At 35.1% G+C, this 26,226-nt stretch overlaps 1 protein-coding gene across 6 annotated transcripts in view; it reads left to right on the top strand.

Annotated features, from left to right (window-relative positions):
- MALRD1 (MAM and LDL receptor class A domain containing 1) overlaps positions 1-26,226 on the top strand; it is an 846,741-nt gene that overhangs the window by 133,149 nt on the left and 687,366 nt on the right. For 4 of the 6 annotated variants that reach the window (XM_087420773.1, XM_087420775.1, XM_087420776.1 and 1 more), the window contains one exon: positions 21,564-21,704. In XM_087420773.1, the coding sequence (XP_087276899.1) occupies positions 21,608-21,704 (97 nt within the window). In that variant the 5' untranslated portion in view covers positions 21,564-21,607. Of the gene's footprint in view, positions 1-20,381; positions 20,504-21,563; positions 21,705-26,226 lie in introns of those variants that run through there. The other 2 variants (XM_087420772.1, XM_087420777.1) reach the window with 2 other exon arrangements.

The following is a 26,226-nucleotide window of genomic DNA, read 5'->3' as shown; positions in this document are numbered from 1 at the left end:
TTTGTAACTTTCCTTTCTTTTAATGTCTTTGTCTGGTTTTGATATTAGGGTAATGCTGTCCTCAGAATGAATTGGAAGATGGTCCCTCTCCTTTCATTTTCTGCAAGAGATTGTAGAGAATTGGGATAATTGGAAGGGCTGCTTCTTTTATCAGGAGAAGATGGGAGGGGGAGCAGTAAGGGATTAAAGGTACTTACAGTCATCCAAATCCTTATAATACATGACTTTCTTCATTTCTGGAAAATTTGTACTTCAAATGTTGCCATCCCTATTTTCTTTTTTATCTTCCCTATAAGTTTCATTTAGTCATACGTTGGATCCTACATTCTATGTTCTAGGCTCTTAAACTATATTTTTTCATATTCCATACATCTCTATGTTGCATTTTGTATAATTTTTTCATATCTGTCTTCCCAGTCAGTAAATTCTTGACTCATTTCTGTTTTTTTTTTTTTTTTTCCTATTTATACCATATACTTTGTTTTTATTTTCAAGGGTTATATTTTTCCTGGTGACTTTTACAAAATCATGCCTAGTCTTTTCTTCTTTGTGCTTATTTTAAAAATTTAATCCTTTTAATATTTGATACATAATTATTTTATATCCACTATCACATAAGCCAATATATAAAATTTTGGAGTATCTAATCATGCCTTTGTTTATTTGATTATTTGTGCTGGCTCTGAGTCGTAGAGACTTGTTTATCATTTGTCAGTTAATTTTTCACTGTAAACTCTTATTTGGATAATCATAATCTATAGGAATTCTTATTGAAGGTGCTAGGAATTTTTTCCCTAGCATATACTTCCTCTCGCTTAATGCAAGGATATCTGCTTTATTTCCCTATCTTGTGTAAATCCAAATCTTTTTATTACCTTTCCCACTTCATCTTTCAAGATTAGAGTTCTGGGTTACTTTTACCTGCAACATAGCTTCAGTATTTACTCACCATTTCTTGTTGCATCTCATACCTTCTTTCAATGATTATTTTGCATTAACTCTGGAATTTTCCTTAAAAGATTCTTTAGGACGGTCATTCAGTAAGAAACTCTGTTGTGTAGGCTCTATCTCTTCCTATCTCTCTTTCAACTCTTGGGATTTGCTTTACATTTTACAGACTCAGGACTCAGTTATATATTTAAAAGCGTGTTATATTCCACTCCATCCAACATCTAACTTTTTGTAGTTTGAGAGTTGGCTTAATTTTTAAATAGAAAATGTAATCCACTATTTTTTAGCCAAAACTAGAAGCAGTGTGTGTACAATTTTTACAAATGTCTTATACCCCCTCTCCAGGTAGGAAATTCTTTTAAGTCAGGGACATTGTCTTATTCTTCATTGTATCTCTCCTGTCTTCCCACCCCCCACCCCCAATGTCTAGCATAAAGTAGGTGCTCAATCTTTTAAAACAGATGAAACAATGTGTTTACTTTAAATGCATTTGCTCTGTCACTTCTGAATATTTTGCCTTGTGGAAGTCCCACCCAGCGGCCTTTTAATCTCTCGTGAAAATTGTTGGCAACATAATTCAATTAAAATTACATAGTCATTTTTTTCTATCTTGGGTTCTTATCTAAGTGCCATGATTTAATAAGCATATGATCTTGGACATCTGAGAAATAATTTTTAAAGTAAAAAAGAGAACAATGCAAGAAGGAGTCTGGACAGAATGAGACAATGTGTAGGATCACCCAGCACTGTGTTGGAGCACTGGGGTCTATAAGGCTTTTTTCTCTTCTCAATAAACTGGATAAAAACAACCCTGGTTGCTATCTGCATCAATTTATTCCTTTCCCCTTTTGGTACGTGTAGAGAAAAAGTGAAAAAGAAATTATCGGTCGAAAATAATTTTATCTTCTGGCAACAAAATATAAATTTGCCGTATAAAATATTATACTACTGGATTATACTGATTTACTTAGAGTGCCACCATTCCAGTTCATTTCTTGTCTAAATGATGAATGGCACTTGAAACAGTATAGGGTAGTGTTATTTTTTGTAGGCAGTAACAGTTAATAAAGGAGTTTCCTGGTTGAAACTAAGCAATAAACAAAATGACAGCAATAAAGTATGTGATTTTTTTTCCTAATGGAAAATAGTGAACATATAAAATGTTACAGGACCTGAATTCAGAATCAGGATATAAAATTGAAATGTCTCTGTTTGCCTGCATCTTTATACCCTTTTGCTTCTCTTCCCTCTCCCCCTCTTGTCTTTTTTTTCTCTTCCTCCTTTATTCCTCTGTTTCTTTTTCACGCTCTCCCTTCTTCTCTTCTTTCCTTCTTTTCTTTCTGAAAGAGGAAAATCTGAAATGAGCTTTGACATGATACCATCAATTACTTATTTAGCATGGAGCGATGGTGGAGTGCGTTGCCCATGTAACAAAAAATTACAATTTCAAAATCTAAAAGGACTTTTAAAATGGCACAAGATTTAGAAATGGAAAGGCAACACTGAACACAAGAATTATATATTTTTTATGTAGTGGCATTTTTAAATTTCACATCATCATTGCACATCATTGCACGTGCCTATCAAAAGTTGAAATGAGTGTAAGCCCCTGTCAATTCCATTCAATTAGCAATTACTTGTTGAGCAACTACTATCTGCCAGGAACTGTGCTAGTAACCGGGGATACGATAGTGAAAAAGTCACAGTCCTGCTTCATTCTTACAGAATAGTGGAGGAATCATGGAAATAAACAGGCAGTGACCATACCAGACCTGTAGGTGCTGAGATGAATGAGAACAGAAGGCTGTGAGAGAACCCAGGAATGAAATTTCACTCAGCCTGGGAGAATCAGCCAAGATACCTTAGAGAAAGTCCTCCAAGCTGGAAAATAAAGAATAATTAGTATTAACCTGGTGATTGGGGTGGAGAAGGGATCTCAGATCTGGCGTCTAGAGAAGGCATGTTCAGAAAACTGCCAGTGCAATAGTTGAGTGAGGTTGTGACTGAGAACATGAGGGAGAGTGCAATAGGCATTAAATCTCAAAAGGTAAACTGTGTTTGTAAGCCATGCTAAGGAGTATGACATTTGTACTGATTTCAGATGGAAATATGTAGGAGTGGGTTTGTGCTTTAGAATGGTCACTCTGCCTGAAGAATGGAAAATAAGTTGTAGATAGCAGAAACATCTGGTTCAGGGTGTTGCTGAGAGGACAATTGATGGAGTCTTCAACTGAAATGTAGAATGTACAAGACTTGATGATTGGTAGGTAGAGTGGATGGGAGTAGTCCAGGACCAATATATAGGTTACTGGCTTGGGAAGTTGGACAGAAGAAGGTACCATTCATTGAAATATAGAATATGGGAGCAATAGATGGTTGGTTGGATGGGGGACAGGAAGACGAGTTTAGCTTTTGATTCAACTAGACAATGTCAATTAGGCTGTCTGTTTTTGCATTGTGTGTGTGTGTGTATGTGTATACTCAGGAAGAAAACTTAAAATATAAATTTGAGCAGCATATCGTATCAGGACTTGAGATATAGATTTGGGAGACAACAATGTATAGATAATACTTGAAATTATGATCATGAAGAGAAAGCCTAGAAAAAAGAATAATCTGAGCAGAGAGGAGCACCAACGTGGAACCACAGGGATAATCAACATTTAAGGGACACATAAAGAGAGAGAAGTTGGCAAGGTATTACTTAATATTCATTTATAAAACAGAAAGGTAGGGAGAATGAGTATTTCTGAAATTGGAATGAAGCACAGAGCAATGAAATGCTAGATTATGTGGAGTGCTCAGTGGTAGGGAGAAAATATGCATTTTCTTTCCAGATTCCTGAATGCCCATACCTTAGAACTTTATATTTTTATTAGGTCTTTTTTTCTAGAATACGGGGAAAATCGACTTTCCCAACATTTTCTTTAAATGAGCAGATGTATTCTCTGTCCCTCATCTGTGGTCCTTTTTACTCTACATTCTCCAATTGCTTCCTCTAGTCTTATGGGGTGTCTGTCTCCTGCAGTTATATCACACAAATTAAAAGAAAGTAGTTGAAAGAGAACTTGGATATGCCTTTAAGAAATTAAATATAAAGGAATGTTTTGAACATTCAACTTCATATAATTTCTATAATTATTCAGCTTCATAGAATTTTATTGTTAATACGTCAGTGTGTTCTGAACTTCAGTATACTGTTCACCTTGAATATGCATCCTGAAATCACGTGTTTCCCTTGTAAAAGCAAATTAAGATGAACTGACAGGAGAATGTGTGTGCTATAGAAGAAAGTGCACTGCACTCCACAGTAGGACATTTGAATTCTAGTTTCTAACACCAAGTTACTGTATTTCCTCAGAAATATCCCTTAACTTTCTTGGACTCAAGTTATGTGATTTGTAAAATAATGATCTCCACTATTCATTCAACTTTTAAAATCCTGTTGTTTTCACTTTATCTAAACGAGCAATGCGAGGTTTCTATTCGATAATATAGGATAAGCATTTCATTCTCACAGAGCAATTCTAATAATTGAACCTGAAAGTTTTGAATACATTTTAGTAACTACAATAATGTTTTAAATGACACGAATATGATTAAGTGTAAGAATTCATACAGAACATTTCTATGTTACTTATAACTTTGTTGTGTTCCCCCCCCATTTATGTACCTGCCCTTTGTTTTTTAAAATTTTGTTTCAGGAGATAGCATGATCATAAAGCCTTAAGTTGTTTAAACATAGTATACCTAGGGCAATAAACATCCATCTTTAGCTAGATATAGAAATGGTACAATTGCTCAAGTTAAATATTTTCTAAAGACACTCCTCCAGAAGAGTAAATGAACTGCCTTGGGAGTCATTTGTTAGAGTTGCAGATAGTTACCAATAGTATCCAGTCATACAAGGCAGATCTGGAATACGAAGAATAGAGAAAACAAAAAGAATGTTTCTAATTACGGACTCACCTATTACAACTGCCTGATCCCTGATAGACATCTCAGGTAACGCTCTACTGCCTTGCCAGAATGTTAGCATTCCCGAAGAAGGAAGCTTTTCGTGCCCTTTGGATTTCCTGTGTTTTCATCTTTACCCTGGTTCAGTGGGGAACAGAAGCCTTTCAGTGTAGGAATGGGGTCTCCTTGCCTCCTGACAATGTGTGTGACTTCACAGATCAGTGTGGCGACAAGAGCGATGAACAGCAATGTAAGTGCCATTTCCTTCCTGTTTCCAATTTCTGTTCCCTGTGCACCTTCAAACCAGGGGCTAATGAGCAGCCCAGGGAGATTCTGCTGGATGCCTGGCCCTGCCTGGATTTCATTATTTGCCTTTAATGTAAATCAGAAGCTAAAATATACTTTTCAATAAAGAGATGGGTCCATATATAAAAATTACTGTAATTAGACAATATCAAATTGCTAAGATTCCAGCTGAATGGAATGTATTTTAAATCAGTTTTTACTGATTATAAAGAAGGCGTGATATGCAGAAATGTAGCTTTTAATGTTATATTAGGGAAGTAAAATTCAAAGGAAGCTCATTACTGCAGCTTTAAAATACTACAATGGAAATTATGAGCTTAAGTTTGGATTCAGTATGAAAATATTTGAAATGTATTTTAGGTTGGATGAATAGATTTTATTTTTGCTTATAAGATGCTACTACCAGATTAGTTGGAACCGATGCCACACAGAGCTCATCGCTGGCTTGTGTCCTTTCATTCCGGGGCAGAGGAAGGAGCTCAAGCTTCGGAGAGTACAGGACCTAGATTTGTATCCGGGGTAAACCATCTACTAATCGAGTGATCTTGAGCCTCCATTTTATTATTAGAGGTTGTAAAGTGAAATGAACCGCCTCTCACTGGTGGGAAAATACTCTTTTGCTGACTGGTATAATATTAATAAAAAGGAAACCATTCACCAAGGGAAGACATGGGTGAAGACACGTATGCTTTTGTAGTTTCTTTTGCAATATCACATCCTGAAGGAACACTGCACTTCACCAGTGGAGACTGGTGCCATTGCTACAAACAGTCACTTTTCGTAAACATTTTCATAAAGTTAAATGGGTTCATTATTGGTTCATAGTAACTATTTTTTGTGTGTGTTTGTGTGTTTCATCCATGTTTTTGGACATGTCAGTAGTTTATTCTTTCTTATTGCTGAGCAGTATTCTGTTGCCTGAATATACAACAACTTGTTTACCTATTCACTAGTAACTATTGACTCAATTATCTGGAGGCATGCATTGTATTATTTTAGAAAGCTTTCCTCAAACATATTTTCTATGTTTTATTCAGATACTATATTAATTAGTGTTTACAGAATTCTTCATTTTCTTCTGCTAAAATAAGGTTCTACATATTCGATTTTGCTGTTGTTTGCCTTCTATTTACATATTCAGTTATTACATAAAAACGAGAGAAATGATTCCTGAAAACTGTCTTCTCCATAGAAAAAACAGGCTAATGATCTTTCTCTCATAGTTTGGGATGGCGATTATGCTCTTAGTACCTAGTAACTGCTAAGTACAAAGCATAACCAAAGACAAGGATTCATTTATATTTGTCCAATTTCCCCAGAGAGGCTAAATGTGGGCTTGTTGCCCTTTCCCTGGCCTGACCTGGAAAGCCCTTACTGATCTTTGCTGAGCAGTAAAGAGGAACCACTTGGCTGGTTTGACAAGAAGAGCAAAGTCCCTTCCGTTATTAATCTCTGAGGCTTCCTTTAGCGCGCTTGCTGTGATAACATGCATGGTCCTGCTTCAGGGAAAAGGTTAATGTGAAAGAAGGAGAAAGCCGCTGAGTGGGAAAGGTCTTGGCTGCATAAGAAATTCTAATAACTTGCAGCCTTAGAGGAAAGCAAAGGAACAGATCTGTCGAATAAACAGATTTCATTTTAAATGTTACATTGGGAGATCACCTTTTGGCTTTTTCACTTTTCATTTTCATTTCTGGGAAGTTTCCACTTTAGTATTTTATTTAAAATGTGGACCATAACCTGTAGATAAAATTGAGAATCACTTTAAAGAATGAGTTTCTTTTGTACACCACACTAGGGGGAAAATATTGTGAAGGGATAATGGTGGCCAAGCAATTTCTCTCTTGGAAATTTGTGATCCTAACCTTACAGATGAGATTTTTTTTTAAAGCTAACTTTATAATGATATTAAAGTGGTCACATTTAAAAAAAAAACCAATCTGTGCTCGTCTTTAACATCCCAATGGTGTGACCTTTAAAGAAATAGATTAATACGTTGACTTTTCTTAATGATATTGGCATAGTTGAAGTTGCATTTCAGATGCAACTGATTGTATTAATAGGTTTTTGAGAATTTTCTTATTTTACATGATGGACCTCTTTCTAAGAATACTTGCGGTTGTTATTTTAACTCAGTTTTTTTTTTTAAGATATTAGGTGTAGAAAGACAGAATATTCACAGTGGAATAAATTCTATTTACACATGATATAGAGCACTTAATATATAGTGAGCATGAAAAATAATTTTTAGGTGTAACAACTGTTTAGTTCTAGTGTTGACGAGAATTCTTCTTTATTAGAATTTATTGATATCCTGAGCCAGGGAAACAAATGTTGTGGTACTGGTCTGGGTATTTTTTTTTTAATCATGTTCCAAATGTTGCATAGTCTGCTTCCGTGCTGATCCCCATTTCCTGGTCTTCTTCATTCTCTTTCATTTTTACTTGTTTATTTATTTATTTTAATATCAGAGTCATTTTACTAAGTACAGAGATAGTCTAGATTCTCTTCTAGCAATTGCTCAAAACTATTTGATGTACAAAGGTTTTATTCTGCTTTATTTTTTTTAACAATAAAGACGATTGTATTACTTATGTTGCTACCATTCAAATCCAAATCAACCAGAAGATTAAAAAATGTGCTACTGATACAGTGTTGAGATATATCCTATGCAATGGATCCCTACCACTGAAGTGTTGCCAGAAAATATTTCTAGATAATTGTTTTTGCATACCTGAAGTTAGTATTAACATAAGCTGTTATATATTCATTTTAGAACTAAATTTACTCTAAATTTAATGTGATTCAAAAGAGAAAAATATATTCAGTTAATCGGATACTTTTTCCCAACCTACATGTCGTACTTAAAAACTTTTCCATTCATTCTAGTGTTTTTATAAGGAGATAGGAATCCATTTTTATATTTTGATTTGATGGAATATGTCATAAAGCTTTGAGGTTTTACCTAATTTCTTTTACAAACTTTTTGAATTGAGGAACAAGAAATTTTTCAAAATATATTTACTTCATATAAATCTAAATTTATAGGTGAAATGTGTGAAGATTATGTTAGTGGTACATTCTCAAAATCTGAGAGGTGGTAGTGTTTAACCAGATGATATTAAATAAAACATTATTTCTTTAATAGAATGACATAAATATCAACTACTTTTAAAAGTAATTGGCTCATTGAAGTGTTTGATGCTAAAGCATCAATAGAGGGAAATGTGAGACTTCGTGTGCAATATTTATCTTAGTACTGCATTGTATGCAAAATTTTTATGCATATTGTCATGAAACAGCTAATAAAAATACTTGAGAATCCTATTCACCATAGCAACATACCTTAGTTTGGGTTATTATAACAAATATCATAGACTGGGTGGCTTAAACAGCAAACATTTATTTCTCACAGTTCTGGAGGCTGGGAAGTCTACGATAAGGTGCTGGCAGATTTGGTGTCTGATGAGAGCTCTTTTCCTTGTTTGCAGACAGCTGTCTTCTTGCCATGCCCTCACATGGCAGAGAGAGGTCATCTCTATTGTCTCTTCTTATAACGGCACGAATCTCATCATGAGGGCTCCATCCTCATGACCCAATCACCTCTCAAAGGCCTTACCTCCAAATACCATCACATTGGGGATTAGGCCTTCAACATATGAATTTTGGAGGGATACAAACATTCAGTCCATAGTACAATAGAATCATATATGTAAGAAATCTAATAATAAATATGGAGAGCCTAGCTGAATAAAATTAGAAAAAATTACAGACGTACAGAAGACAGACTCATGACAAGACTGTTTCTTAATGGGATGTTTCAATAGTGTAAATATGTACCTTTTCATGAAATCAATCTACATGTTAATTAAATTCTAACACAAAATCTAATGAAGATACATTTTGGAACCTGATAAAGTGACTTGGAGGTTCATCTATAAAAATGAGTAAGAATAGCTAGGAAGGAGGAAAAGAAAAAGATTAATAATGGGGAATAACTCTCATTAATAGGTTTATAAGAGTGTATCATGTAAACTACTCCAACATTATAAAAGGTTTTCATTAGGAAAGAATATGATTATTAGAAATATTAAGCATATATGTAATATATTTAATAAATAATGGTGGCATTTTAAATCAGTATACACTATTTACTATATGCCAGGCACTATTAAGAAATTTCCGTACAGTGTCTCTTTTAATCTTCACCAAACACCAAAATAGCAGGAACTATTATTTTTCCCAATTTATAGCTTGGGAAAATGAGGCTCAGATTAGGTAAAATAAAATGCCAAAGGACACAGAGCTGTTCAGTGGAGGAGCTGAAATTCACAAACAATTCTGTCTGATTCCAGAACTCTTGATACTAATCACTGTACTGTACTGACTGTATTTATTATATATATTGTATTATATTATATTGTATATATTATAAGTAAAATGAAAGAGGAAAAATATTTTCAATATATCTGACAAATAATTCTGTTCCAGGTAAATAAATCAGAGAAAAGATGGATCATAGAAATATGGATAAAAGTCCCGAAAAGGCAAGTCACACACAAAATAACCATGTATGATGAAGTGATCAACTTTACTATTAATCCTAAATCACAATTAGAAACAAAAAGCTGCCAATATTTTAAAAATTAAATAGACATAAATTTAAAAAAAGAATGTCCATGGCTGCAAAGCGTATGAGGAAACAAGCACTCACACACTGCAGGCAGGAGTATTCTAAACTCTTACCTGTTTGATAGTATATTTGAAATATGAATAAAGATTTTGAAAGTATTCATGCCCTTTGACTAATAATTTCACTTTTAGGCATTTATTCTAAGAAAATAATTAGAGTTTATGTAAAAGTCTCATCACAGCATTATTTAAGATAGTGGAAATGGGACAGAATTTAATTTTGTAATATTAGGTTAGTGCTTAAATAAATTATGATACATGTATACCAGGAACATCTGTGCAGCCATCTGTCGTAATTTCCAATGCTATTTTAAAAATGGGAAAAAGCTCATGATATATTGTCAAGGAAAAAATTATAATTCCTGATCAATACATACACATAAAAATACAGTATGGCTTTGCGAATAAAATCGTAGATGGAATTATATCTGGGTGTTGGACTTATATGTGACTTTTTTGTACATGTTTATGTTTCAAGTTTTTTAAAATAGCATATATTTTAAAAAATCAGAATAAAATGGTCTTTTTAAATAGCTTTAATAAGTAGCTTTCAATAAACAACTTTCCTGTTAGCTGCCATACTGTGTTTATTCTAGAAATGAGAGCAAGGTAATATTAGACATGTAGGTCACATGATGCAGAACAGAATTCCTTTTCTCTCTTTCCCTTTTCTATTTTTCCTCAAAACTAATGAAAAGAGCTTTTGTTTTCCTTTTCGTCGCAGATGTTTTTTTGTAATCCAAAGTAAAGAGATTAAGAATTTGCTAGTAAAATAATAAGTCAAACTTATGTTAGCAAAAGCAGACAATATCAGCAAGACAAATGTGTAGTGGGGGTAAATTCTGTCATTGTCCAGTCCTATCCAAGTTCAGGGGATGGTGCTTTTCCTTCTCCATCACAGCTGCCCATCTGGGTATCACGTGTAGAGTCTACAGCTCGTGGGACTCCCCTGTGCTGGTGATCCTTTGAATGCAATAGCTTGTCTGTAGGTTTGGGCTCAGCTTCTCTGCTGCTCTCTGACACCGGACTCAGAAAGTACTTGGCCATCACGCAAGGCTAACACAGCCCCTTTTTATGTAGTACCCCGAGGTCTTTTTTTCTCTTCCTTCCCCCTCAAACTTACTTGCTGCAAGGTCATGCCCATTTCCCCTTCTTGGGACCGCTTCCCCTCCCCAAACCTCTCCGGGGATGGAATGATCTACCTCTTTCACTGTGTTTTTATTCAACTCTAATTCTATGGCTTTAAGTCCATGCCCTGCATCATTCAGACCTTCCTTTAGCTATTCAAGAACCAATTTTTTATTCAAAATTGAACAATGTCTGTTTCTCTTTGCATTCCAGTTATAATAGTTCTAACTTTCTTAGAGGCAATGACCAGAAACAGGTCACACACAAGGAAGTGAGGAAAAGAAAAACAGAGTTATTAAGATTTCAAGGTTTGTCACCAAAGTGATCTACCCTGAAGATTCTGAAAGTGCCAAAGCAGGCTCTTATGTTGTGCAGTTAGAATGTGATACTGACCCTGCAGGTTTGTGCAGAAGGAACAAGAAGCCTGGAGGGAGGGAATCAGTATATACAATACACATGTGGTCATGTGGGTGGGGAAAAGAGGAGCAGGGGGACCAGAGGGAGAAAGGACTGATTGAAGATCAGACAGCCTAATTGACGTGTCTACTTGAATCAAAAGTAAAGATATATGTGTAGCATGTACTTATGCTATCTCATAATACAGTTGCCTGTTTTTTCTGGTAATGAAACTGAACCTTCAAGGTCTTCTGTACATCACAGGCATAACTGTGGAGTTTTCTAGAGTATACAGTGTAGTGGTTGAACCGGGAAGTCACGGCATGGGAATCCTAACCCTGTGGCTGCACTGGGGATTACAAACAGTCAGGTTATGAAGAACCATCTCCTTAATTCTGAAAGTTGGAACTTGGGTCCTAATTTCTAGGCAGGCCCAGAGAAATCTCCATTTCTCTTGGGTTGGATAAAATATTCTAATTTGGTTTCAGAAGGGAACAGGTCCTCATTCTAGGATTCCAGTCCTTGAAATGACCAAAGAGGGTTCTAGGTTCTAGATTCACAACATCTGTACAAAAACACCTAAAATTTTCACAGACTCCAGTCTTTGCCTACCTGCATGCTCTGGTTTTCAGTCCTCATTTCATGCAATAACTGAATCAGGTGCTCAACGAAAAATAGCAAAATATGTTTTTTGTTTATTGCATTGGACAGACTCATCAGTACCATTTGGCGTTAATGTCTCTGTAGAGCCTTTGGTCTTTTCTGGTGTGTAGTCAAAATCTTAGAGGAGTAAAGTCTTCAAGCTCCTCTAAATCAATAGCCTCATTGTGTAAATGTGAAGGAGGTGAGGCTCTAAGCCAAGAGGTTAATAGCTCAAGGATATGCAGCTAATTAATGGTGACCTAAGACTCAAATTGGGCTTCCAATCCATACCATGTTTGAAATATGAGTAACCCAGGGCCTTAGAACAGTGATTATGAAATCTGGTTTGTATGCATCGTATAACTTTAGAGGATATTATAAAATATACTAAAAGTTTCTAAATAAAATTACCCATTAGTTACTAATGTCAGAATATGTACCTAAATCTCTTTCAAACTGTTAACTTGCAATGAAATTTGGATATAGTCAATTTTATTCATCTTTATTTTACTGTCAACCCAAATAATTTCAGAACTATTATGTATGATTTGCACAAATTGCAGGATGCTTCTATTGGGGGGAATTGGAAAATGAGGTACCTGTGAGAATAGAATAGAAAATATACTGGAGAATGGAATGGAATAGAAAAGCTAGATAAAATGGACAGAGCGGTACAAGATTTTACAACAAGATAGAATAAAACCTGAGCATACAGAGTTGCACACTGGTTTCAGTGTTTATGATGAAATGCCTATAACACATGCCTAAGAATGACTGGGAGAGGCAAAACCAGAGGAGATAGAAGATAAAACTTAGGGAAAGGGGAGTCAAGAATGCTGGAATCACAAACCCAAGAAGACTTGGACATTTTAACAAAGAATGCAAACCTTTATATGCAGAGAAAATGAATTTACAAACTCCTTGTTGAAAGTTTTGCTGATGGAGAGTCTGAAAATTTTCCAGTGAGAAAATGATATCCAATGGAAATTAGAAGTACCCACTTTGACCAATAATAAAATAGCATGCTTGTCTGTTTGAGGTTTTATCATTTTATTTTACTTAACATAAACATATTTACAAGGGCGTTATTTATTTTATGCTAACTTTTTCTTTCCTTTCACAATATTTTTCTTGCAAGAGAGCTGATCTTAATCTTGCTCCAAAGGATGGGCTTCAGAGAGACCCTGAACTGGGCATTTTCTTTTGTATGTGTGTCTATTAGATTCCTTCTGCTATTTTTAAAACAATCTTCATAAAATACTTTTCATGTCAAATAACACTATCGGGAATGTTTCACTCTTGGCAGTTACTGGAAGACTTGGATGCTGTTGTACACAGTTGTGTAACACAAATCATTTTCCTTAATAGATTTTGATGTCTAGAATTGTTTCACAGTTGTGGACTGTGTTTGTTCATACTGGGCAGTGGAAATGTGGAAGAAAAGATGAAACATATGCAATGTAGACTGTTCTTTCATCTCTGAGTATGACATTATACAGAAGTAGTAGTGCTTCTTGCCTGTGAAAACATGAAAGCAACAAACTGAAGAAGCATCCTTAGTGCATTCTGGAAATTGGCTAGATGGTGAATCTTTCTCACAAGGGAAAAGCTAAAACTTTACTGGATTTTATCTTGATCCATCCTACAGTGTTTCCATGATGATTCCACAAAAGAAGCCATATAAAAATTAGGGCAAACTTGGTTGAGCCATGTAACTTGGTGAGACTTTCAGCAAAAAAAAATTAAGCATGCCTTTATGAAATGATGTCATCCTTCCAGAGCTGCCAATAATTTATTTAATATTTTGTAGGAGGTCATGAAAAAGTAAATATTAGCTCCATTAGAGCAAGAAATTTACCTAGATCTCCCCATTTCCTAGAAGACTGGTTGGCACATAGAGTCAATAAATATTTGATAGACATTACCAGTTTACTGACTGGCTGAATTTGTCAGCTGCACTATTTCTTTCATCATGGAAATGGATAAAACTATTCAGTCTTGCAATGAAGTCTGCTCTTATCTTGTGACTCAAGTATGCAAATTGACATCATCCAAGAAGGACATTCAGTTTGTGAGCTACCTTTGAAAATTTCAAAGACACCTGGTGACATCAAATGGTGAACTGTTTCTTCCACAAGCGCAGTGTCTTCTTATGCCGATATCTATTCATAGATAGAACTCCTGCCGTGCTTGTCATCCATGTACCTTTTCTGTTTGTCAATAAACATCATTTGTACGTGCGCATGGTGACTCTAAACGTTGGGCTAAGAATCCTGAGAGAGAAGGCTTGCATTCTGTTGTCAAAGTTATCAAATTTATGAAGGCAAGGACCTTGAATCACAGCTTTTAAATAAGTTTCCATCAAAGAAATAGGATTAGAATATAGTGTTCTCTATTACCTAAAAATAAGTGTGAATTTCCAGTGAATAAGTCCTGAAATGCTTGATTGGATTTGGAAGAAAAATTTTACTTATTTTGAGAGAAATTGAAAACCTATTTAGGAAAAAAAAAAATGACAGGAGTTCATTTGTTCCTGAATTAGTTTACTTGATGGAGAGTTTCTCATGCAAGAGCTATAACTTTCTATTAAAGGCTGTGTATTCACCACTATAGAAACTACTGAAAAGCCATAAGACCTTTGGGCCCAGCTGCTACTCTGGAATAAAGAATTATATGTAAATAGCTATGCAACATTTGTAATACTCGAATGAATACTGCTGCAGACAGGAGTGAATGCCATGTTTTGTCAATATTTCTGCAGAAACCACCAGATATTTAAAAACACTGGAGAACTCCTTTGAAGACTATTAACCCTGAAACCATGTTAAAGTTAAAACATGGTTCGGAAATCCTTTTCTCCTTGACATAGATAACATGAATGACACAATTCTTGCCAAAGATGTTCTCAATGACTTGAGAATAAAGGCAACTGTATGACAAGAATCTAACCTAAGTAATATTGGATAATTCTGCTATGAGCTATGGAAGTGCTAATTCCATCTGATATCATACACCTTTGTGAGTTAGGGTTTTTCCTGTTTCTCTCTTAATGAAAATATTAAGATTAATTCAGTGTGAAAGATAACAAACATTTCTCTGATAAAAACTGATTAATACTTTCCAATTGCCAGGCCGAATAATAGCAATCTTTCATTGAAATTTACTCGTGAGAATAGTTAAATTTTACTTTCATTTAACTGTAATCTTTTGGATTCACTTTGTCCTTTGCAGGAATTGACCATTAATTTTTACATTAAATGAGAGTAAGGGAGATAGTTCTTTTTGAAAATGTTTTTATATGTTATCTACATGAAGGAAATCATTTTCTAAACAGTAAGATGAATTGTATACAAAATTTTATGACTATATAATACATAACTTCCCTCAAAAAGGGAAGGAGATAAAAACACCTAATAAACTTGGAATAGAACGAAACTACCTCAGCCCAATAAAGGCATATGAAAAACCCACAGCTGACATCATAATCACAGCTAGCATCACAACTCACTAGTGAAAGACTGAAAGCTTTTCCTCTAAGATCAGAAACAAGACAAGGATGCCCTCTTTCATTGTTCCTATCAACATAGAACTGGAAGTCCCAGCCAGAGCAATTAGATAAGAAAAAGAAATAAAAGACATTCAAATTGGAAATGAACAAGTAAAATTATCTTTATTACAGAAAACATGATCTTAAATTGTAGAAAATCCTAAACATTCTACCAATAAAACTGTTAAATAAACAAATTCAGCAGAGTTGCAGGATACAAAATCAACACTCAAAAATCAGTGTGTTTCTATACACTAACAATGAACAATGTGAAAGGGAAATTAAGAAAATAAAATAACATCAAACAAAATAAAATACTTAGGAATAAACTTAACCAAGGAGATGAAAGACATGTAGATGGAAAACTACAAGTTGTTGCTGAAAGAAATTAAGGAAGGCATAAATAAATTGAAAAACATCCTGTGTTCATGGATTGGAAGACTTCATATTATTTAGGTGTCAATACCACATAAAGAGATCTACGGATTCAATGTAATCTCTATCAAAATCCCAAGAATGTCTTTTACAGAAAGAGTAAAATCTATCCTAAAATTCATATGGAATCTCAACGGACCCAAAAAAGCCAAAACAATCTTGAAAAAGAACAAAATTATAGGCCTCAAACTTCCTGTTTTCAAAACTTGTTACAAAGCTACAGTCATTAACAGAGTGTGGAATTGACATAGATATAGACATATAGGCTAAGGGAATAGAAGAGAGAGCCTAGAAATAAGCTTGTCATATATGGTAAAATGATTTTCTACAAGGATGCCAATACCATACAATGGGGAAAGAACAGTCTTTTCAACAAATAGTATGGTGAAAACTGGATATCCACATGCTAAAAAATTGAAGTTGGACCTACACGAAATTAACTCGAAAAGGATTGAAGACCTAAATATAAGAGGTAAAATGATAAAATTCTTAGAAGAAAACTCTTAGGGGAAAACATTCATGATTTTGGATTTGGCAATGATTTCTTGGCTATGACACCAAAGATCACAGGCAATAAAAGAAAAAATAGATACGTTAGACTTAAATGAAAAACTTTTATGCATCAAAGGACACTATCAGAATGAAAAGGCAATGCATGGAAACAAATTTGCCAATCATATATTTGATAAGAGATTCATATGCAGAGTACATAAAAATACGCATAACTAATCAAAAAACAGTCTGATCCAAAAATGGACAAAGGCCTTGAATAGACATTTCTCCAAAGAAGACATACAAATGTCCAATAAGCACGTGAAAAGATGTTCAACATCACTAATCATCTGGGAAATGCAAATCAAAACCACAATGAGATACCATCTTGCGGTCATCAGGATGGCTATTATAAACAAACAAACAAAACCCCAGAAAATAACAAGTGTAGGCAAAGATGTTGAGAAATTGGAACAATTGTGTGTTGTTGGTGAGAATGTAAAGTCTTTTAGCTTCTGTGGTAATGGTATGGCAATTCCTCAAAAAGCTAAAAATAGAATTATCATATGATACAGCAATTCTCCTTCTGAAGATATAGCCAAAAGAAATGAAAGTAGGGACTCCAACAGATATTTGTAGACTCATGTTCACAACAGCATTATTCCCAATAGCTAAAAGGTGAAAGCCACCCAAGTGTCCATCAGCAGATGAATGGGTAAACAAAATATGGTATATACGTACAGTGAAATAGTATTTGGCCTTAAAAAGGAAAGAAATTCTGACGCGCTACAACATGGATGAACCTTGAGGACATTATACTAAGTGAAATAAGCAAGTCACAAAAGCACAAATACGGTATTTTTCTACTTATCTGAGGAATCTAGAGTAGTCAAATTCATAGAGACACAAAGTTGAATGGTGGTTGCCAGGGACTGGAGGGAAGGAAGAATGAAGGAGTACTTGTTTCATGAGTATGGAGTTTCAGTTGGGGAAAATTAAAAAAAATATGGAGTTGGATGATGGTGGTGGTTGCATAACAATGCAAATGTATTTAATATCTCAGAACTGTATACTTAAAAATGGTTTAAGTGGGGGCCAGCCTGGTGGCATAGTGGTTAAGTTCCCATGCTCTGCTTCAGCAGCCTGGGGTTCACGGGCTCGGATCCCAGGTGAAGACCTACACACTGTTCATCAAGCCACGCTGTGGCGACATCCCATATACAAAATAGAGGAAGAATGGCACAGATGTTAGCTTAGGAACAATCTTCCTCAAGCAAAAAGAGGAAGATTGGCAACAGATGTTAGCTCAGGGCCAATCTTCGTCACTAAAAAAAAAAAAAGGTTAAAATGATAAATTTTATGTCGTGTATATTTTTCCACAATTTTTCAAAAAAAAAGCAGAATTTATCATTAGGTAAAGACTACAGCTGTGCCTCACAGACCTTTTAGGAGGAACAGAGATGTGCATTATTAATATAGGCCCAGGCAAAATTGTGAAATAAGTGGTTTGCTTTTAATATCTTCTACCTCGCCCTTTCTAGGTTTTTCCTAATTCTTACATTTTCTTTTTTTTTTTTTGTGGGGAAGATCAACCCTGAGCTAACAATCATGCTAATCCTCCTCTTTTTGCTGAGGAAGACCGGCTCTGAGCTAACATCTACTGCCAATCCTCCTCCTGTTTTTTGTTTTTTTTTTCGCAAAGCCCCAGTAGATAGGTGTATGTCATAGTCGCACATCCTTCTAGTTGCTGTATGTGGGACGCGGCCTCAACGTGGCCAGAGAAGTGGTGCGTAGGTGCGCGCCGGGGATGCAAACCTGGGTCGCCAGTAGCGGAGCGCATGCACTTAACCGCTAAGCCACGGGGCTGGCCCCTAATTCTTACATTTTCTCTGTCTTCTAAGAGCTTTATATTGTGATGATCTACCCATACCATACTTTACTGAGTTAATCCTGAGTTCTGCACCAATTTCTTCACCATTACCACGACTAAAACTTTATTCCATCCCATTTTCTCAGAAACACGCCCTAAGTTAACTATCACTTGGGAATATAATTTAATATTTTTTTCCCATTATGGTATTAGTGATTGAATGTATGAGGAAGTCTTCAGTGAATTTTTAATGAGAGAATCTGGCACTGTGAAAACCAATTCAGGAGATAATTAGACCTTCCAAGTAACCTCAAATCACAACATGGAGATACCCTCCCTCTTAGACTATGATACATCTGACCTTTGGGATCCTGAAATTAAAAACAAAATAATAAATTCCATAAGTTAAAAAGGCCCAGGAACATGGGTTCCTGCATACCACCCCTTACTGTTCCATATACTGTCTATCTGTGGCATTACTCAACACAATTTAGTGATGGCTGTGGTAGAAGAAATCTACATGGAGGCAGATTTTAGTATAGCAAATCGTTTCAGATTCAAGTGGAGATATGTGGCGTATGGAATTAAAAGGCAAATCAGCCACAATTCAAGGAAAATTGTTCAAATGGTTTAAAATATACAATTCTCTAGTGGGCAGAAAATGAATACTTAGAAAATTTTCTGATGCATTTTTGAATAATCCAGCAGTTATTTGAAGTTCTCATGATTGCTTTTTTTTATAAGAATTAGTTGAAAATGTATGCTCATTAGATTCATTTTATAACAAAAAGAACCCCTGTTGAGACTGCTCAGAGGGAAAAATGTTTTATTTAGCTGTTTTTCTCGTTCTAATACATCGAGAATTCATCATCATTATCCTTGTGTATTAAAAAGAACAAAGAACATTGCAAACAGTTGTTCACTAAGTAATTGTAATGCAAGATAATTTCATCGTATTTAAAAAATGTTTGACACCTATGCGAGAATGTGTGTACATTTTGTACACATATTGCTGAAATATGGTGATAAAAATAATTCAGAATATTTTACAGTTACAGATTGTTGTAGAAATTTCTGGGAACTAAAGGAAATTTGAAAACAGATACATATTTTTATGCAGATACATACATAGCTAATTGAATGACATGCACACGTATATAAATATATGAATAACTATATAATTTAGTTCATTTTTTGTTCAACCAGATTTCCTGGACTACTAGGGTTCCAGGAGGTAATAACTGTGGTATTCCGGCTATTCTAAATATTTCAAAGGCCTTATGGCAATTGTAAATTTAACCATGATATGATTCATAGACTAATCAAATTTCTTAGCTTTTGGATAGAATGACATCAATTCCAGCTGGAAATGCTGGTTTCCTCAGGCTGACTAGTAACTCTGAAAGACCTCTAATTCTGGGTCTTTGATACAAATGGGACAGTGAATTAACAATTAGGCCTGAGAACAGAGCTTTAAGAGCTCATGCTCTGGGGTCAGAAAGGCCTGGGTTTCAATCCTGGCCCCAGCACTCAGCAGCTGTTCTATCTCGGGCAAGTTACTTCGTGTCTCTAACACATTATCTAAGTTTCCTCATTTTTAAAATGGAAGAAAACCTGCTTCCTAAGGTTGTTGTAAGGAGTAAATAAACTACGATAAGTAGAAGGCCTAGCACAGAACAAACCACCTCAATAAATTGTAGCTATTAAAATCCCTGTAATGATTACAGAATAATAGCTGGTTGGTAAAACCTTTCAAAATAGGAGTAAAATTACTCCAGGAGTAAAACTATTAAAATAGACAGTTGGTAATAAAGCAGGTTTAGTTAATGTTGTTTAAATGTGACATTTCTAAAGCAGCTTTCAGTACTCATGTGGATGATCTCAAGAATATGCACCAGACATATGTGTTATTATTATTAAATAATATTTTGTCCAAAATATGATTAAATAAAAATTATGTTTTCGTAACTGGATTGCCAAGCACTGACTGTTAACCAGTATATTTACTCCCACTATGGCTAATGCAACCAGCAGGGCAAGAACAAACTTGTCAAGGAAAATCTCCACTGCTGCTGACGACTACAACCCAGGTAGGGGCTATTTGTGGGTGAGACAATCTTTTTTTTTTTTTTTTTTGTGAGGAAGATCAGCCCTGAGCTAACATCCATGCCAGTCCTCCTCTTTTTGCTGAGGAAGATTGGCCCTGAGCTAACATCCATGCCCATCTTCCTCCACTTTGTGTGGGACGCCGCCACAGCATGGCCTGACAACCGGTGCGTCGGTGCACGCCCGGGATCCGAACCCGGGCCGCCAGCAGCTGAGTGCACGCACTTAACTGCTACGCCACGGGGCCGGCCCCGACAATCTGTTTTTTAGAGAGTGACATTTGCAGAGGTTGAATAATGGAATAAAGCCCTGCCTGCGTGGTTATTGTGAATAACCTCTTGGATCACTTACATCCAGAGAAAAAGAAAAAAAAAAGAGCCAGAAAATGCCTTTGTTGTGATAAAAGCACTAAGAATTTCCAGAACATTGAGATTCAACAAGGAGGTGCTATGCTTGATTCCAGGGGTCCATCACAGCATCCGCAGATAGTTGAGTTTCAGAGAGGCCTCTGTGATTTGGTCTGCCCAAACCTGAAATTCTGATATGCCTGGATGGCAGGTATATTGAGGTAGAGTTGAAGATGTGACCTTAATAATAATTCCAGCACTTTATGGTGCCTAAGAGTTGTAAAGTATGTTTATATTCATTATGTCATTAGATCCTAGTAGCAGTTGTTTGAGGGAGACAGAGCATGAGGTCATTATTCTAATCTTACAAGTGAAGAACAGGGCTTGCTGTGGTTGAGTGGTTTAGCTAAGGCACTCAGTTAATAAGAGAAAAAAAACCAGGATTATGTCCTCAGTCTTCTGACCTCAGGTGGCATTCTTTCTGCTTGACCACATTGATTGTTGTGTGTGGTGATTTATTAGAATGTTGTATGCAAAAAAACCTTTGCATGAATAAAGTAGACTTAAAATGTGAAAAATAATCCTTATGTTAATCTATATCTGTCATTTGTTGCTAAGCTTTCTTTTTCTACTATTGCCTTATTTCTTAAGAAGCCCAATGGGATGCTGAACGCTAATTTCTTTTTTCTCTCGTTAGGCTCGAATTATGAAAGATGTGATTTTGAGGACGGGCTTTGTAGTATGACACAAGATCAGAGTCTGAGACTTGGTTGGACAAAGACAAACGGGATGACTGGTCTGTCTCCTCCGTTTTATGATCACAATGGTGATACGTCTGGTAAATGCTTTGAACTTCTTTCTTTCATTTTTTTTGTCAAGTGGTCAGTTAAGACAGTAGAATCTTAGCTGATATTTAGATATTAATAATTATAATATCTAATTTTATGCATTCTGTAATCATTTTCAAGATATTTATGACTCTAAAATATCACATTGGATTCTCATAATTGGGTTCCTGGGGTCTCAAAGTCTATCGAGACAATAATTGGGATTTTTCCAGCTATTTTGACTGTTTATAGAAATTGTAAAATTTAAACATGATAATACTACACAGATTAATTGGTCTACTTTCTTTGCATTTGGCTAGACTGATATCAACTCTGTCTAGTAACACTTGTTTTCTCAGGCTGACTAGAAAACTCTAGTGGGCTGCTTACTAGTCTTTGAGGTAGCTCTGGAACCAGACATTTATTCATTTGTTTATTTGTCAACTAATGAACTTCTGCCACCATTTTGTGCCAGGTGATTAAGATATTTCAGTGAGCACAATTTGACTCCATGTCTGCTCTCATCTAATGGCTTATACATGAAAAGAAAAGAGGTAATATATTGCCTGGTATAACTAATTGAAGGCTAGTGATTTTTTAATAAAAGTGATGCTTCTCTCAAGTAAACACAATTGAATGTTAATATGAGTATTTCCCTAGAGATAATTTAAATCAAGCACGTGTTCAGGCTTTAGATGTTAATTATTTGGAAATGTTTACATAAATACTTGTGGATTAGAATCCTGACTCCACACTTACTAGCTATATGATCTTGAACAATTAATTTTTTTAAGCCTTGGTTTTCTCAACTTTAAGAGGGGGAATAAAGGTGCTTAGTTCATAGGGTAGTTGATTTAAGAGCTAAATGAGATATTGTTGGTAAAAACTTATAAAATATCCGACACTCAAAAAAAGTAAGTATTTAGTACATTTCTGAATAATTTTGGTGTTCCTCGCTTCAACTTCTAAGTAAGATGGAGTTTCTTATTTTGCTTGGCTTTGATGTCAAAATACTTTTTTAAAAGAATTTTTAATAATTGTTAGGAACAAGCCAACTTTATCACAAAAAGAGGGACCAGCTTCACAAACAGGACCAATGACTCACTGCAATGTATAAAACTTTTATTGTGGATTCAGTTATGTTAGATGATGATGTTGAATCTGGTTCCCAAATTTTAGCCACTGCAATGCCTTGTGAATTGCTCTCGTTTGGACTCTCCCCACTGTTTCTTCCTTTTACTTAGAAGAATTTTTACAGCATACATTTATTTACTCTAGTCTTCTTCATGGGCAGAATACCCGATCTTTTCTCCTTTTTATATGTGGCTCTTACTCTCTTCTTCTTGCTTACTCCTTACCTTGGAGTTAGACAACATCAGAATCTCTGTCATTGTGCTTCCCTCTTTCCTTCCTTCCTCCTTTTCTTCCCTCTTTCTTCCTTCTCTTTTCTCATTTTGCCATGCTAATTTTTTGATAGCCTAGCCATGAGATAAAATAGGGGCAATTCACATCAAAATTGAGATGTTAATATAGGTAGACACAGTTTTAGCTGTGACACTTGGATTGACTTAAGATCTCTGGAGTCAGACTAGGTGGATTTGAATACTGGCACTGTCAACCTGCTAGATGAATGGTCTCAGTTTCCTCCTCTGTAAAGTGGAATAATAATAATAATACAAGCCTCATAGAGAAAGTGGGGCGAAATATGGCCTGGCCTAATTACTGAAGGTGGGTGATTTTAATAATAGTGATGCATCTTTTGTAATTACAATTAAATGTTAAAATATGAGTATTTCTCAAGAGATAATTTTAAATAAGCAAATGTTCTGCTTTTAAATGTTAGCTGTTTGAAAATGTTTATGGAAAAATAGTCTTGTTGGAATCTTGACTCCATTAGAAAATCCTTATTTCATGACTATTAATAAAATTTTTGATTAACTTACTCTTGAAATAATTTGCCAGTGCTCCAAAATAATATTTTTCATGGTGTAATCAATGCCTTGAGAAGTTTTCAGAACTAAGGTTGAAAATCTATTAGAACATTAAACACATCACTATGTCAATATTTGAAGTCTTCTCAAGCTCAGGACAGAGTGATTAAAATGTAGTATTGACTTTTAAAAGTATATAGCATTACATTTAAATAGTACACAATGCAAACACATCTTTGCAATGATAGTAAAACTTTATTTTTTTAAAAAAGAATGGAATATAAGAGTTTTTCTTATAACTCTTGTAAGAATATAAAGAGTTCTAAATAATTTTGGAGTTCAGCTAATATTAAAGGTGATGCATGAGGTTTTTAAAATGTATAATCCACTATAAATCTAAAATGTATAGGTTATCAAAGATAAAAAATAATTTATTTGAAAAGTTAACATTTCCCTTTATACCACAGATTATTTTTCTCATTTGAGTGTTTAAAATCAGGTTTAAATGGGAATATTAGAACTTTTGTTATTTTGACCAATTGTTAAATTGGATCTAAAATCCATGTATTATATTTTGAAACACACACACTATTAAACAGCACCCGTCTTTTAATGTTGTTCTAGGAGGGTGTGATGTTCTTAGCCTAGGACTGGATGCCTTTGCTAGTCTCCACAGCCATACCTGTGGTGACTCATTGCTGGGGCATTTCTTTGGTCTGTGGGATTGTTGGGTAGCACATAAAGGTTTCATCTACCTACACTGTGTTTCTTAATTCATGGCCATATTAACTCTATTTTCCCTAGTAAGCTATAAATAGGGTCTATGTGCCCACTTATTTTTTATTTGTATAATTGTTTCCCCTGACAGTTTATTATAAAAATTTTCAAGCATATTAAAAAGTTGAAAAAATTTTACTGTGAATAGCCATATCCCCACCACATAGGTTATACAATTACTATATTTGTTTTATCAAGTATCTATTCATCTACCCATCCCTTTCTCCATCCATCAATCCATCTTATTTTTTGTGTGTGTGAGGAAGATTAGCCCTCCTCTTTTTGCTGAGGGAGATTGGCCGTGGGCTAACATCCATGCCCATTTTCCTCTACCTTATATGGGACGCCACCACAGCATGGCTTGATAAGCAGTCTGTGGGTGTGCGCCCAGGATCTGAACCTGTGAACCCTGGGCTGCTGAAGTGGAGTGTGCGCACTTAACCACTACGCCACCAGGCCAGCCCCTGTGAAGGTTTATGTTTTTAATTCTCTTTGGTAAATACCTAGAAGTGAAATACTGTGTCAATGAATGGTTGTAACATTTCACACTCCCACTGACAATATATGAGACTTCTCATTGTTCTACACGTTTGTCAATATTTGGTGTTTACTGTTTTCATTTTGATTGTTCCACTAGGTGTATAGTGGTATTTCATTGTGGTTTGAATTTAAACTTTCCTGGTAACTATTGATATCGATCACTTTTACATGGGAATATTGACTATTTATATACCTTCTTTTGTGAATTTTCTGCTCACATATTTTCCTTTTTTTTTTTACTGGGCTACTTGTCTTTTTATGAATGAGTTGTACTTGTTTATAAAATAAGCTCTATTTTTTAGAAGTTTTAGATTCACAGCAAAATTCAGCAGAAGTCACAGAGATTTCTCACATACTTACTCTCTGACCCCACATACACACAGCCTCCCCACTATGAAAATCCCACACTGAAGTGGTACATTTGTTATAATCAATGAACCTACATGGATACATCATTATCACCCAAAGTCCATGGTTTATATTGCAGTTCACTCTTGGTGTTTTATATTCTATGGGTTTGGGCAAATGTATGATGACATGTATTCATCATTATATTACCATACAGAATAATTTCTCTGCCTTAAAAATCCTCTGTGCTCTGCCTGTTCATCCCTCCCTCCCTACTAACCCCTGGCAACCACTGATCATTTCACTCCCCGCCTAGTTTTGCCTTTTCTAGAATGTCATATAGTTGGAATCATACAGTATGTAGCCTTTTCAGATTGACTTCTTTCACTTAGTAATATGCATTTAAGTTTCCTCCTCTTTTTGCGTCTTGATAGCTCATTACTGTTCAACACTGAGTAATATTCCAGTGTCTGAATGTATCACGGTTTATCCATTCACCTACTGAAGGGTCTCTTGCTTGCTTCCACATTTTGGCAATTATGAATAAAGCTGCTATCAACATCCATGAACAGGTTTTTGTGTGGACATAAGTTTTCAATTCCTTTGTGTAAATACCAAGGAGCTTGATTTCTGGATTGTATAGTGAAAGTGTGTTTAGTTTTGTAAGAAACTGCCAAACTATCTTCCAAAGTAGCTGTACCATTTTGCATTCCCACCAGCAATGAATGAGACCAGTTTTTATATATCTTGGATTTTTATGTATCCAAGATATATATTTTTATATACTTTTTGATATTTGATTTTGATATATTTTTATATATCTTGGATTCCCAACCTTTGTAAGATTTATGTTTACAAATATTTTCTCCAAGTCTGTGGAATATGTACTAATCTTCTTATTGTTATTTTTTAGTGAGTAGGTCTTTAATTTTTATGA

Source organism: Ceratotherium simum, chromosome 32 (assembly GCF_057802395.1).
Source record: "Ceratotherium simum simum isolate JZ-2026a chromosome 32, ASM5780239v1, whole genome shotgun sequence".
Lineage (NCBI taxonomy): Eukaryota > Metazoa > Chordata > Mammalia > Perissodactyla > Rhinocerotidae > Ceratotherium > Ceratotherium simum.
Note: the sequence above shows the minus strand (reverse complement) of the source record. Positions and strands in the feature narration are given on the sequence as shown.